Source organism: Chelonia mydas, chromosome 4 (genome assembly GCF_015237465.2).
Source record: "Chelonia mydas isolate rCheMyd1 chromosome 4, rCheMyd1.pri.v2, whole genome shotgun sequence".
In the NCBI taxonomy this organism is placed as follows: domain Eukaryota; kingdom Metazoa; phylum Chordata; order Testudines; family Cheloniidae; genus Chelonia; species Chelonia mydas.
The window spans coordinates 121,236,063-121,252,519 of NC_057852.1; the positions used below are offsets into that span (position 1 = coordinate 121,236,063).

At 39.4% G+C, this 16,457-nt stretch overlaps 1 protein-coding gene across 2 annotated transcripts in view; it reads right to left on the reverse strand.

The window, feature by feature from the left end:
- Positions 1-399: 399 nt before the first annotated feature.
- The window catches only part of HTT (huntingtin), a 189,157-nt gene continuing 173,099 nt past the window's right edge, over positions 400-16,457 (reverse strand). For both annotated transcript variants that reach the window (XM_037898170.2, XM_037898168.2), the window contains 5 exons: positions 10,945-11,158; positions 10,662-10,767; positions 8,789-8,951; positions 7,371-7,531; positions 400-5,971 (listed from right to left, as the gene is read on the reverse strand). In XM_037898170.2, the coding sequence (XP_037754098.1) occupies positions 5,758-5,971; positions 7,371-7,531; positions 8,789-8,951; positions 10,662-10,767; positions 10,945-11,158 (858 nt within the window). In that variant the 3' untranslated portion in view covers positions 400-5,757. The remainder of the gene's footprint in view (positions 5,972-7,370; positions 7,532-8,788; positions 8,952-10,661; positions 10,768-10,944; positions 11,159-16,457) is intronic.

The following is a 16,457-nucleotide window of genomic DNA, read 5'->3' on the forward strand; positions in this document are numbered from 1 at the left end:
CGACTGCCTCTCACAGAGCTGGGGTTATTAAGCCAGGAGAGCTCTCTCCTGTTGGCTAGCGTGTCTTCACCGGAAGCACTACAGCGGCTGCACTGAAGCAAGTTTGTAATGTAGACCTGCCCTCAGTGTCCCTGTGTAGACAAGCCCTTATCCTGTAAGTTCTGGAAAGCATGTCTAGCAGAAGCAGTAAACAAATCTTCACTGTGTCTTCCTTATTTAACATGTAAATAGTACTAGAGTTTACACGCAGCAGTGTAGAGTTCAAATGTTTTCACATTTTCTCAACACCCCCGACATTTGGATCAGTGTAGAGAGCAGAAACACATTTTATTGCAGCCTGTTAAAGTGTATTCAGAACTTATTGTTTAAATAAACAGAAAATCACGTACAGCAACAATGTATAGTTTATTTTCTCTAATTTTAATGTGCAATATTTTCAGCAAATGTCTTTAAATTTAAACATACATCTAAAATTATATTCCTTCCTTTTACTCTGAATACAGCTACTGTTGGTGTTGGGGCTCCAAGCCTTGCCCATCATAGCCCTCAAACCATATGAGACAACATCATAGGACTGTGTGGTATGCCAATTACCTTATCCTTCCTTTGTCAGGCTGGTCTAATTTGACATCACGTGTAGACAAAGACTGATGTGAATGATGACAAGTCCAAACACAACATGCATGTGACAATGCAGTACATGCATCCCTAAAGTGTGTTTCCACAGCATTCATGTCCAGCTAACTTTAATAACTTGACATACCATAGAAGCTCTCCGGGTAGGAATGTTAGCAGTGTTTTTGAAGTTATTTAATGGATACTTTAAGGTAACAGGCACAAAAATTTCCACCTGAATTCTCAAAATGAGGTAAATTAGCACACTAGACTTCAGCACCCTTTCCAGATTCTTTGGTGCAGTGTTTATCCTAACAGTAGGTAGGCATCTCAGATTCTCAGTTTTACTACAGATAACTTTTTATTTAGAATAAGGGAATTACCTAAATACTTTCTTTGCTGTTTTATAACCTTTAAAATTGCCTTCTTTTTACTGTTACATACTGGTGTCAGTTTAAAAATATATCCCTTGTTATTCTCAGTTGGTTCCTGGTTTTAGTGCATAGTATTCTTGGGGTCTTTATAAGAAAACTAAACCTTATTTAATGCAGTAGCTCAGCTGCCCCCACAAAGAACCAATGGGTAAAATACTGAATGACTAACAATCTCTTTAGACTGCTTATTGCTATATTTATTGCTCATTACACCTGAATGTTTCTTGCATTCAGGAGGCATGATACATGGATAGTGTTTAGTCATGACAGCTCTGAAATACCAAATGAAGACTTAGAGTCTGCTCTTGGAGGATTGCCTTTGCAGGGTTTTTGACACAACCTCCTTATTTGCTATACAAAGCTAACTGTAATTAAAAGAGAATGACATGATGAAATATTTCTTAATTCTATTTTAAGAGTATTAGATTGGAACTCACTTTTAACTTGAAGGTTGACTTTTTTTTTCAAGTTTGATTGAAAGCTGCTCATTAGGGATTCAGAGTTTTAATCAACGTTCATGTCAATTTGTTTCAGAGTAGCAGCCGTGTTAGTCTGTATCCGCAAAAAGAAAAGGAGTACTTGAGGCACCCACCTTAGAGACTAAAATTTATTTGAGCATAAGCTTTCGTGAGCTACAGCTCACTTCGTCGGATGCATTCAGTGGATGCATCCGATGAAGTGAGCTGTAGCTCACGAAAGCTTATGCTCAAATAAATTGGTTAGTCTCTAAGGTGCCACAAGTACTCCTTTTCTTTATGTCAATTTGAGAGTCTCAGATTTTATCCTTCCATGCTGAGAAGGGATTTTCCCCAATGGGAAGTAATATAATGTAGAATTCATGAGTACCGGGTGTTTGTATTTATTTTTTTAATGAGGGGGACATCCCAAAGTGGGCACAAAAGACTAAAAAGAAGGATCTTTAATAAAACCTCAACTGCCAGTCTTAAATTGCAAATAGAAATTATTTGCATTAATACAACTTGTTTTAGTATCAAACATAAGGTAGTTCAAATTTTTCTGCTGTTGCACCCAGTGCAAAGGAAGAAAATAAAACTTCACTGAAAAGACAGGAAGTTACTGTAGCCAAACTTTACTGGCCAAGTGATATCTGCCTGATACTTTTTAAAAATTCAGAGGCAAGTTAGAGAGAGTCTCAGGAGGCAGCACTTTATGAAAAAAAGCAGGTCCTCTAGGTCAAACCTCTTTTAGATTTCAATAAGTTATCAATTTGCTTGTTCACAGATGTATTTTCTTAGCTGTGCTACAAACTATTTCAAGACCCTCTAAATGAAAAATTTGATTTATCAATTCACATTATATTTATATAGAATATGTTAAATATTGCTTATTTTAGTTATTTGGGAAATCAGATACACATCTAACAATATTTATACCTCGGGTCTCAGTGAAAAAAAACTCAACAGTTTAATTTCCAAAACCAATTTGATGTCAAACATGGATCTGGTTTTATGCTACTGGTAGCATATTAAACAGGGAAACAGTTAATCTTGGTCAAATATAAAAAAAATCGTAAACTGGAGTAACAAATCTTACAGATGGTAATTAAAAATAAAATCTAACCTTAAGATTTTTTTTAAATAGACACAGAAAACACGACCATGTGATATTCTGTTCTGCTGTCAGCGGCAGAAATTAAGCCATAAAGCACAACATAACTACTGATGGGTGTTACCAGAATTGTGTAAATATTAGTTATGATTTTTACAAATACAAAAATTATAATTTTCATTCCAAAAGAAACAAAGGACAAAAATGTACATCAAAGGAAAGAGATGTTAAATTTTAGCCTTATAAATGTATAATTACAAACTATGGAGAATAACAAACATGTCCCCTTCGAGACATTCATATATCTGAAAATGAATGTGTATTTGTATTCAGTTAATTATTCTGGGGAAGAAAAATCTAGAGACATTAAAGATCTACAGACAGCAAACCTGTTTTCTATGTATTACAAATCTTCATGGAGATAAGACCGACACACACAACTATTCTGATTATCCTTGAATTTGTCTGAAGACAGACCTGGCTGCATTGCTTTTGGGTGACAATTAGAAGTGGGAAACCTGAATATCCTATCAAATGCCAACAATAGTACTGACAAGAGGGAATTTATCGCATGTTGGCTAGAAATTAATTTCTGTCACCTGTTGACTCCTTAGCTTAATATGCTCTTTTTATTGTCTGGAAAGTTTCTATGGCAAGTCCCAGTTGATCTGTTTAGAAAACTTCAGAAGTTGGGATGGCCAGCCTCCATTATCTGGAGGCATACTGACCAACCATGCAGTGGTTATTTATGGAGGTTAAAAATATGTAAGATTTATCCATTCGTGAAACAGAAAGTATAGTGATCTATGGTTAAGATGTAACTACCAAATGCTTCAAAAATATATTAAAATCTATTTTAAATTTTGGAAAATAGCTTACAAAAATATCTTCACTTATAGTATATCATACAAAAACTGACTGGTGTGTGGGTTTATAGTAGAAAACTATTACTGGGGGCTATAAAAGGAACTAGTGATCTATGTTACCCTTAATTGCAAAGCAATTAATTGCATTATAGCTCACTGCCCTGGCAAGTGGTCTCTTACCAGAACTGTAAGATTTCCAGTATAACCAAAATCTTTAACAATATCTATTTTTTTAAACCCTTTCTGAACTTCAGTTTCTTTTTTAAAAAAAGAACACCACAGTGCTGTGGCCCAAGAAAGAAGAATAAGCCAACTCAGAGGCAGAAATAACTCTAGATAATAAAGTCCGTCAAACAGCTAGATACAGCAAAGTCTACAGTTATTTCTGCTGCCCATATCATCAGTTTCGCATCTATCATAAGAGGAAGTAACATCACTGGGCAATTCCTTTATAATCAAGTTATGGGCAAAAGCAACCATTTTTGGTCTAAGAATTGGAATTAGTTTAAATCCATGGGTTTAATAAATACAAATATACACACTTGTATACATTAAATGTAGTCACATGTGTATAATTACATATACATTATATACACAAATACATACAGTATATGTTCCTCTTGATAACACTATTTAGATATTCTGAGTGTTAGCAACAGGTGTTAATGGAAAATGTAATGAGGTTAAATATAGCAATGTAGCTCAGAACCAAGGCATTGCTTTTCTATATTGAAAACTTATATCAGATACAGTTATAGGAAAAATACTGCCCGAGATTTCCCCATGTGCAACCAACTAAAATCAAAGGCTTGCATGAGGTGTAAGCAGAAACTGGCCCTGTGTAGAACTGGAGAATTTTGGAATTTGTGGATGTTTACACTGTGTTTGTATATAAACATAATGTTGTAGACAACTAATAGAAGAGGTTGTATAATCTAACACCTTAGCCAGCCCCAGAGTAGACCACATTAGACTTCTGATTCATAACTGTCAGCATAAATTTGCTTAGAGTAAAGTGAGAGTGGTTTATATCCATGACTCCATGGTTTCTGTTAGTATAAATGAAAAAGCCAGATACAGATAACTACCGGTAGTTATTGGCTACTGGGAACTTGCATCATTTTTCTCTCTTAAAAAACAAAAACAACCCTCCCCCCCCACCTCTGCAACAAGTGAGAGCAGCTTTTAGTATACAAAGTGCTGATCCAGGATATCTAGTCCCCTCCCGTTTACATCTCAAAATAAAGAAACTCAAAACAAGCTACAGTCAAGTGGATCACAAAAATGCCTTCTTAACATATCAACAAAAACTAGCCTATATATTCCAGTTTTTGAAGTGTTAACATACAAAAACGTGAAATGTAGAGCATAAAATGTAACCCGTACATTAAGATGGATTTTAAAAATGAACATGAACTTGAGCACACAATGAAAAAAATGAGGACAATACAGATGTCAAGACATTCAGCAGAGTGGGCTTTTTGTTCATTTCAAATTACAGCACATCTCATGCACCACACATTTTACAATTTTACATACTTTACATGATATAGAAATATTTAAGTTAAAATTTCTTTTACTGATATATTGTACTCAAATTTTAAATCCTGAGAAGAAAAAAAGAAAAGTGTGGTTATGTATGTGCACTACATGTCCCATGCCACCAACACATACACCACAGTATATTAGAAAGTCCAGAGATAGAAGAATTACATGCTGGGAGTGTTACCCCTGAAAACTGGTTTCTCTTTTCTTTGTTTGGGAGAGACATTAGGAAACAATTTCTAATCTATACTACCCCACAGTGTGTGTGTGTATATACATATATATCTACATAAACTTTGTAATGACTGCAAACTTGCACTGAGAGAGTATTTCTGTCAGAGTTTCGATACCAGATGCAACACGGTGACTTAAGTTGAACATCAGGAAGAAGAGTAATACCTGGCTTTCCTGCATAGAAGTATATGCCCATATATTTTACAGTTAGTAACTCAGCCTCAGGTTAGTCCCAAACATTATTTAAAACATATACATATTTCCATTTAGCACAGCTACCCACTGCTAACAAGAATGTTACTATTACACCTTTCATGTGATTCTCTGTGGTGCAGAGTGTTCTCCAAGCAAACAAGCATGAAGTATAAAACTGACAGATGCAGATTCATTGCAGAAGCAAATCCCAGCTGCTTTCTGCACCTTAATATTTATCTAAACGTTCATACCAGATTCCAAATCAAGCCACCAAGTTTCATTAACCAACATCAAGATGTTCAGCACGCTGTGATCTTGTGAACATTTTGCAAGCAAGTTAGTAGGCGATGATATGGGCTTCCTGGTGATGCTACCATCTCAAACACAGACTGAAAGGCCCTTCGATCTAGTTCCTCATCTATCTGGTGTCTGTAAAAGTCTATGGCCACCAAACAGAAGAGGTTAATGTCCACTTGCTCTGATTTTCCCATTCTGCTGATAATATGTGGAAGACTGAGGAAGTAGTTAAGGGCATAATAATGAGGTAAGAGACAAACTTTAAAGTTTTATACAAAATATCACTGACTTAAAAAGCATTCCCAGATAAATTAAATATTTTTGCTTTACCACTGTGTAACTGTAAGTGCAAGACACCTGCAGATAGCAATTAAACTGCCGTTGCAGAAGCTTTATTTCTTAGCTGTATTTCTCTGAATAACCTAATGCAATTTCCCCATTATTGTTAGCTTAAAATGAGTTGGTAGGAATACTTTCCACTTGTTAGATTATATATTAGGAGAAACAAACCCGCATCAACAAGACAGTTCTGCACTGCTTAAAGATAAACAGAAATGCCAATGCACAGAGCCACAAAAATAATCGTCAAGGAAATGTAAAACATAATGGAGAAATTTCCATTTTTAGACTGCTTATCAAATGTCCTATTCAGGGCTGATTTTCCTGAGCAGCGGTTCTTTTTAAGGTGAGACGATTTTTTTCTTTTTTTTTTTTAAATTACACATTCATTGGGCAATGCCACTGCATCCTTCAGTTAGTTGTTCCAGCTATTTTGGGGAATGTTATCCTATTGCCAGTTTGCAGAGGAATGTTTGCCACAAACAATTTTTTGGGAGAAGTTGAGGAAAGACGGAGCTGCAAGGAGGGGAAAGAAAGTAGATGAGGATGTTCTTTTGAGAGTGTTTTTCCCTAGAGCATGGCAGAATGCTTATGACTTATTTTTAAAAGGAAAATAATAAAAAGTCACCTTGAAAATATCTGGTAAAAAGTTCTAAACATTATAGGATCATTGATCATTTGTTCCCTGCAATAAATTACTTCTCAGTGTCTCAATTCTTTACATTAAAAGCTTATACCACTAAAATAAAAGATTTTCCATAGTAATGTAGGGGTTGAGATGCAAGACTCCCCTTAAAATATATGTAAGCCATATGGCTGAACCTGACATACTGCTAAAAAATTCACCCTTATCTGATATTTAAGTAATTCACAGTTTACATCTGATAGTAAAGTTATAAACCATTATGGTACCAATGTTGAACTATTACAGCTTGTACCAACTGGCATCCACTCTTGGCAATTCAAACAACTGAGTTGTAGATTAAGACCAGAAGGGACCACCATCACCATCTAGTCTGATCTCCTGCATAATACAGGTAATACATTTAACCCAATAATTGAATATTAACCACTAAATAGACATGGAGAGCGAACTATGTCTTCGCTTCTGGAAGTGGACCCACTTGGTGAAATCTGATGCCCTGGCAGGGCATTGTGGAGAAGTACTGCTGCCCAGGGGGTATTTGTTAGATACATGAAGGGAGGATTTCAGTCTCCAATGTTATCAATCCACTTTACAAAAGTACTAAACCCACATAAAAACGGTTTAGGATACATTGCTGAAACCCACTGAGTGGTGGAAGCACTGACAAAAAAACAGGAAAGACTCCACATTGCCATTGCAACAGGCGTTCTCTGTGTGAAGTTGGAGAGAGAGAGCATCACCCAATCACGGACCATTGGTGACTGTCCAGTGGTATGTAGTGTCTGAAAAACCTGCAAAAATTATAATAAATATTTCATGTGGGAAAAGACATGTTAGAACACTAATGGCCAGACATAAAACATACTGCAAACATGTAAGCCTAGATGAATGTCCTTCTGCTACTCCAAACCCTGGAGGCATTTTACTCACTAAGATGGGTGATTCAAGTAAGCATAAGAATATTTATTAAATCTTTATGACATTACATGTGGCAGTCAGATTTTAGTAATCGGGCTGTCAGTCAAAAATGTTCATTACGTACATGAGATTGCCTACAAAATTCCATTTGGGTACACTGTGACAGATAGCTGTATCTAAATATAATTAAAATATCAAATTAAACATCTGAGCCTGTCAAATAATTTTTGTATGATTAATTTCTGCTTCAGATTTTGGGAAAACAGATCCCAAGAGACTATGCCAAAATAGCATATCCAGACTAGTGATACAACTGAGGGGGCTATTCTTCCCAATCCATCTCAAATGATCTGAGACACTTCAGAGTGCCCCACCAGTTACACCTAGATTCATAACTGTCTACTTTCTGTTCACTGATTTGGTAAGTGCCAGTTTAGTCATGTAATACTATGACCATGGACTTTGCCCTCTTTGGAATGTCATGGTACATCTAAACCTTTAAATGGGATCTAAAAAGAGATTTGCATACAAACTAATTTTCTCCTCAACAGGGTATAACATGAATAAGAGCGTATAAACTTTTTCTTTGATTTCCTGGCTCTTAAAATAAAATTTCCCCTGCTTTCTGTTATGAATTTAGTATTGTAGGAATGTAGTCTTCTCTGAATGTTATTGTTTCCTAATTATAGGTTTTATTTATTTCAACTTGTGCAAGTAAATGTGAGAAGACAAAACATGTTCAGGGTCTATCTTTGGAATTTCTAATTTCACTCTTCAGTGTAATAGCACAAGCATGTAGTTTGTTTACTAAAACAGATGCTGATTTATTTTGCTAGTCACTTTTATGAAGTTCTGCACCAGAATTATATGTATTATGTCATGAAATTTAGTATGAACAGCATTAAAAATTTTTTTTTGTCCTTTTCACATATTCAGCTCAGTGTCACAAATGGAATTTTCAAATGTCAGTAGTGGATATCTTCAGAGTGAAGAGGTTCAAAATCATTTTTGCCAGATTATATGCTCGGCAGAATACCAGTAATAGTACATTTGCCAGGAGTCCTAGTTACTGAGAGTGAACAGCCTTGCACCAAAAGTACATTTTTGAAAATGAGTTTAAAATACACTACCTTATAAACTACTGTGGCCATGAATTGTGGGTATGGCTGCTGGTTGGATAAAAATTCTCCAATAACTTTATTCATTACATCCTGTGGAGGGAAAAAGTCATCTAGGAACTGAGGGAGGATCCGTGCCACTACTCTAGCTTCAAAAGGAAATCCTTTCCGGATCCTAAAACAAAAAAGAATGCATACATTTGACCATTTTATTTCAGCAGAACATTCATGCTGATTTAGTCCCTATGAAATTTTTTCCTGTTTTTCCAGAGTCAAGAGGGATAGGAGAAGAATTCTTTTCTTTTATATGTAGATAGATCTCAATGCTGAAGAGCTCACAGATCTAACACTGACCCAACTGACAATCCAGTTCTTCCACAGCTGTATGACATTCAACTTATGACTGCTAATGATTTTTTTTTTCTTCAAATGATAGGCTGGGAATAAGTGAAACTCTAGAGAGAGAGAAAAAAAAACACAACTAACTCTACACCTGAGAGTACCCACACTATGTCTGAGATGCATGCTAAAAAGACAGTGGGTCTATGCGTGTGGGGGAATGCATTAGCACTGTTGGCAATCTGAGAAAGAAAATTCACAAGTAAATTTTTTTCATTTTCATCCATACCATCCCTGCTGGTTGAACAAAAGGGAAATAGCAAGAAGAATGTTATGTTATATAGATGAAGAGAAACAGAGCTAGATGGCAAGGAAATGAAGGTCATTTTCTTTAAGAATACTTTTAATGAAGAACCACTAACTGGAGAGTCTTTCGGTCAAAGGCTGGATCTGTTGATGCTTGCAGATCAAGCTCATGGTGTCTTGGGAAAAGCAGATATGAACTACCATACCACTGATTTCCTCTGCAAAGGTACGCTCTCTCTGCTTCATGAGGGTTGATCTTATGGAGTGCTCCATAATGCCTTTCAGGACTGACTTATGAAGTCTTAAAAGGCGGTATTTTCTAAAGCATTTAGTGTTGGTGTAACTCCCGTTGAAGTTAATGGGAACAGTTAAATCGTTGAATGTTTTTGAAAATCCCCATTTGACCCTTTGTGCTACAGCACCTAATACAGCTCGAGATCATCAGGTTAGAGCAGGAGTTCTCAAATCTTCTGTGGACCAAACTGTATTATGGACCCTCCATTTTGCAATTGCTTATAATCCTTGCGACTACAGAAGCTGATTACATGAAAAAAAATTAATGTATTTTAAGTTGTCTTTTAAAGGTACTACTTTAAAAAAAACCTGGGCTTATGCTCTGTTTCTTTATTGTGTTAAAAGACATTCTGAAAGGGGTTTTATTATGCTTTTAAAAAAGCATTTTATAAAAGAAAAGTACTTTTTAATAGTTCTTGCAGTTCACATATTCTCAACCCTCAAAATGGGCATTTCAACCCTTCACGGTGGCATATACTGCGATTATTTTATGCAGCCAGTGTCAAAACTACGATTGTCATCATGACTGGAAATGACATTTTTCTGACTACATTATAAGTGTCAATAAATAGGATCATAGCATTCTTAATTCTTACTTTGTTGTGATCATTCAAATATTTTACACACGTAATCACCACATGTGCTGAGGCAAGTATTTTAGGTAAGCAGAGGCATTTGTTTTGTGTAACACTAAATACTGATTAGAAATCCGTTTCCTATTTACATTCTTGTATGTCTGTGTTGGACCCAACCACTGAAACGACATTGCTGTGTACCTTATTGGTACAGTATTTTTAATCAACAGCACAGTAACTATCAGCAATGACATTTTAAAATCACGAACAGAATAGTGACCAACAAACTGAGCCAATGCCAAAATGTGAGGCTTTTATTGCAGTTTATGCTTTTTATGCAGTTTTTTTTTTTTTCTTTCTTTCTTTCTTACCTATCAAAAAGAACAGACACCCGTTCCATAGCTACAATAACAGACTCGCTGTCTGGAGCTGTGGGATTTGCATCTGTTGCTCGACTTGGGCTGATTTTCTCTTTTCCTAAACAGAAACAAGATATCTTGTAGTAAGTTCACTATAACTGAAAAAAATTCATTTGTCAGTAAGCTGTGAACATTTGTTTAATTTTCTGGAAAGAGCTCTAGAAGAGCTAGATATTACTCTACTAAAAAGATGTACTTAAAACAGAGCATAAATAATTGAATAATAAATCCACACCTGAATACATGCAAGTCAGCATTAACCCCAAGGCTGCCATAGCTCTGTGGGGGCTGTGTATGTTCACTCTGTCAACACTTAGTTTAACTAAAGATTCACTATCCAGCCTAGAAAGTTGCTCTGAAAGGAGGAGTCGTTCTAATCCTCTGAGGACGCAATGGTAAATAATGGATGGAGTTGATTCATCACTTCCAGACACCATTACTCCACACACCTGAAATAAGCAAGAACGAAATCTAAAACAATTGACTGTATTTAACTAAACTCCGACACCAATATACAAGAAAATAACTAACATACACGGAGAATTGATTTAATCTCCTCAATCAAATCATTTTTTTTTGGGGGGGGGGGGGGGAGAGAGAGAAAGAAAGAAGAGGTTACTCATCTTATCGTAACTTGAGTTCTTTGAGATCTTTTTTCCCTGTGGGTGCTCCGCTATAGGATGCGTGGGTACCCTTGACCTGAGAATGCAAAGCAGCGTCCGAGGGTCCATGCCTGCACAGAACAGCACCTTGTGTCTCAAAATGAGGGCACAAAAGATGGCGTGGACCCTCCACCACTCAGTTCCTTCTTGCTGTGAAGCAGAGCCACCACAGACAAGACAGAGGACTCAGAGGGACAAAACATCTTGAAGGACTCAAGTTACTGTACGATAAGTAACCGCTCCTCCTTCTTTGAGTATATGCTCCTATGGATGCTCTGTTGTGGGAGACTCCCAAGCAGTAACTCAGCAAGGAGGTGGGTGCTAAGGAGGCAAGTCCAAGACAGTCCAGAAGACTGCATCACCAAAGGTAGTATCATACCTGGAAACATACCATCCCTGGAGCGTATGTAGGCAGATCTCTTGGAGACATGAGGCTTTGGATAAAACATTGGTAGGTGGATCTCTTGATTAATATAATTCCAAAGAGACCTTAGGGAAGAAACGAGGATGGGGATACAGTGTAACCGTATCTCTACAGAAGCTAGTAAATGACAGGTCTGCCATAAAAGCATGGAGTGAAATTATGGCTATAAGGAACAAAGTCCTGAGGGAGAGGTGGAGGAAAGAACAAGTATGTAGGTTCAAAGAAGGGTTTCCTCAGGGCACTTAGGACCTAATTATGGTCCCACTGGGAAGTTGGGGGCCCTTGAGGAATCTGGCCATAGTGGGGTTGGCAAAAACTGAGAAGCCCTTGATGTGTGAGTGGAAAGCTGTAAGAGTGGCCAAATGTATTCTGACTGAGCTCACTGATCGACCTTGTGTCTTCAAATCCAACAGATAGTCCAAAATTTTGGAAAGCAGAACCTCTCATGCTAGAGAAGAGTGAAAAGAACAGCAAGAATGGAAGTGTTTCCACTTCTGAAGGTAAGTTTTGCAAGTACTAGATTTCCTGCTAGATAGGAGAACTGATTGGTCCTTTTCTGAACAGGTTAACTCTACCTTGAGAGCCATCCAGGAACCATGCTCTCAAGTTAAAGGAGGAAGGGTTGGGATTGATCAGGGTCCCAGAGTTCTGTGACAGGAGATTTTTTCCTGATGGGACCTAGTTGGAGGGACGTTGCCACAAAGAGGTGATGGAGGTTTGACTACCACACTTGTCTTGGCCAGGACAGTGCTGTGAGGATCACCCTCGCTCTTTCCTGATGCAGTTTGAATAAGGTCTTGAGAATTAGAGGTAGAGGCTGGTAAACATAAAGCAGGTACAGGGCCCTGGTGTTATCAGGGCATCTCCCAACGAGTTGCAGCCTTATAGTCCCTTGGAGCAGAAAAGACAACATTTTGCATTGTTTGGGGTGTTAAAGAGGTCTGCTTCTGGGAGACCCCACATCTGGCAGATGCCAAGGAAGACAGAACCACTGAACTCCCATTTGTAATCTTGAAGGAAATTTCTGCTCAGGAAGTCTACAATCTTGAGATTCCTATCTCATGGGAAATGCATCGGTTCCACAAGTTTGGTGACAGCATGTAAGGGCTGGGATCTTTCTCTTCCCTGTTTGTTGATGTAATACATCATTGCCCTGAAGGAGTGGCCCTTTACGGTGTGAAGGAAGTGTTGATAAGCCTATCAAACGACTCCAGTCCAGAACGTGGATGCGGAGTGTGACCTTTATGTGGACTACTTGCCCTGCGCAGTGTCCCCTTGGAGGTAAGCCACGCATCCCAAAAGAGAAATATCGGTTGTGAGAATCTTTGAGGGTAGGGTATATGAGACTGGGGTTCCCACTCAGACCTTCAGTGGGTCATTCCACCACCTGAAAGAGTCCAGAACTTTCTGAGGTACTGTGATACATTTGAGGATGCTGGGGTGCACACATGGCTTAGGTCTGTGTGAAGGCACCTGACATGTAGTCTCTCATGTGAGGTGTGACAAAGATGAATGCCAACATGTGGGCCAAGAGTTGTAGGCAGGTCCTTGCAGTTGTTTACAGACTGTGTTATATTGTTGAGATTAGACTAGATAAACTCTCTTTGGGGAGTTAGGGAGTCTACAGAGGTTCTGATTAAATCTATTGTTTGGATGGGAGTCAATGTAAATGTCTTCCGATTAATTCAAAGTCCTAGAGACTGAAACAGTGCTAGAACCCTGGAGGTTGCCAACTGGACCTCCCGAAATGATCAAGCCCTGAGAAGTCACTCGTTCAGGTAAGGGGAATACTGCTATGGCCCACTGTGATAAATAGGCTGCTGCGAGGAGATTTGTGAAGACCTTTGGGGCTGTGGAGAGCCCAAAGAGAAGGACTCAGTACTGGCAGCATTCTGAGCCTTTTATGAAACATAGGAAATGTTTGTGGGATGAGTAGAAAGCTATATAAAAGAAGGCACCCTGCAGGTCAAGGTCGATGAGGCAATCTCCCATATCTAAGGATGGGCTTTATAATGGCTAGTGTCACTGTTCTGAAGTGCTGGGAAAGGATGTAGGCGTTCAGGTTTCTGAGGTTGAGCATCAGTCTCTATCCTCTGCCCCTCTCCCAACGAACTCAGGAGTAACCAGTTTGATTGCCCCAAGAGTAAGAGAGACTGCATCTCTTGTTTTAAGAGATCTTCATGAGATGTGTCTCTGAAGACGGATGGGGAAGGCAGGTGGAGGGGGGGAGGGTGAAATAGTATGAAAGTGGATGGAACATCCCCCATTGATGACCACCAAGATCCATGAGCCTGAGGTAACCTGCTCCAGGCAGGCAGGAAGTGGGATAGACGCTATCCTAAGGGGGTGGTAATGGATGGAATTGCACAGCACAGGATCCAGGAAAGTAGGTTGCTTGATGCCCTTGACCAAAATGTAAAATTGTTTCTTAGAGGGAGGAGCAGATGATGATATTGTAAAAGGGGGTGGTCTCTTTTTGGAGATCTAGATATCCTCCTCTGAAAGTCCAAAGGTCTGGGAAAAGTTTGCTGAGAATGGTACTGATACCGTATAGAGCACTGTGATGTTTGGGACTAAACTGTTTCTTTCTTGCAGGAATGTAAATTCCCAGAGACCTTAAAGCTGACCTCAAGTCCCTCAGGGTGTGGAGGGGGAAGTCTGTCAGCACTGAGGAGTTGGGTCCTTCAAAGGGAAGGTCTTCAACCATATTCTGCACCTCTTGGGAGGTCAGAAGACTAGAGCTAGGATGCTCTTTGCATACCTACAGCCATAGCTAAGGCTCTAGAAGCCATGTCTGTGGCATCTAAGGCAGCCTGGAAAGAGGTTTTAGCTATTAACTGACCTTTCAAAATGATGGCCTGAAATTGTTTCCTCTGGTCCTGTGGCAGATGTTTAATAAAATGTGTGAACTTGGAATGTGTGTTAAAATCTGCCACCCGGGCTTGGTAGTTTACCACTTGAAATTGGAGAGCTACTGAGGAGTAGCTTTTTCAACCCAGGAGGTCTAAACATTTGGACTTATCATAAGGAGAAGATCTGGAGCAGATTTGTCATTTTCTTTCTTTACCTGCATTCACCACCAGGGAATTGGGAGTGAGGTGGGAAAACAAATGTTCCATTCGCTTGGTTATTATACTATACTTTTTTATCTGCCCACTTAGCAGGTGGGCTGGATATTGACAGATGTTCGCTAGATTGGGCAAGTAGATGATAACAGAGCCCCATTGATTGGGAGTGTAATTTTGCCCTGAGGAGTGATATTTAGAATGTGCATCAAGGAGCACTGAGACTCCTGAACCTCCTCTACTGGGATCTGTGGGAATTCTGTCAGGTATTTAATGAGGTCTTGGAAGGCTGGAAAGTTGTCAGCAAAAAAGGGTGGTGGGGGCATTACCACTTAATTGGGGGATGAAGAGAACTTAGCTGATGGGGCAAGTTTCCCTCCATCAGTGGGTCCTGCTTTTATTCAGTGCATACCAGGGCCAAAGGGGCATAAGGTACCGAAGGATGATCCTGCAGTACGGAAGGTAGGTCAGGTGGTACCTGTCAGTGATGTGGTACCAGTGGATATTGGGATCTCTTTTTGGCTGGTCCCCTATAAAACTGTTCACTAAGCTGACCCCAGGGATTCCAGTGAGTCCCCTGAGGGGGTGGAGAGAGAAGGATTTCCCCAAGGATATTCACAACCCTTGGATGTATGGAGTCTGGTGAGGTCCAGAAGATCCTCCTCAGAATGACAGCTCAGTGGGGTGTGATAGTATGGTGCCAAAAAGGAGCCCTATACCTTAGACCTTAGATAATGAAGAAGTGTCACCCCTAGACTGAAATGGGAAGCATCAGATAAAGGTGCTGGTATCAGAGGCCTGATTGGAGTTCAATCCAGGATGATTGCGGTTGCAGGTGACTGAGCAGGGAAGGGGTTTTCATAGAAGTCCATAACAGAGGGGACTCCGGCTCCTCCAGTATGAAAAGGGTCTCCAAGAGAGAAATCTGAAGGGTGCTGGAGGGCTATGGTATCCTGAAGTTGGTAGAGGAGACTGGTCAGTGCAGTGATGGTACTAGAGAGGCTTGTAGAGGAACTTCTCTGACCAAAGAACTCCAGTGCAGAGAAGATGACAGCACCAGAGCATGAGTAGGAGCCTGTGAGCATCTCGGTACCGAGAGGCAGATGGCTCTCTGTGCTATCTGTTAGAAGAATTCTCCACATGCTGCTTCTTATGTGGTACTGACAGCTCAGTACTAGAATTGTATGGGAACCTCAACCATTCCCCTTGACAGATGTGAAGTCTCAGAGTGGGATTTATGGATGACCTACCCCTCTTCCTTACTTCCCTAACAGGGGAAAGAGTCTTCTATTTCTAAGCAGTCCTAGCCTCTGAAGGTGTGGCTGGAGCTGGGGCAAGTGAGTATTCCATTAGAAGGAGCTTCAGCCTAACCTACCTGTCTGTCTGCAACCTGCGTTTAAATCCCATACAGACTATACACTTTGATGGGACATGGGTGTCTCAGAAGCAGCAAAGGTAGCTTGAATGCCTGTCAACTACAAGGAAAAGACCTTTGGCAGGGTTTAGTCCCCAGGGTCTTTGGCGTAACTCAGAGGACAAAGAAAAAGGTGTGTGTGTAGGGTGGGGGGGGGGGGGCGGCAAGCTCCTTCTATACCCA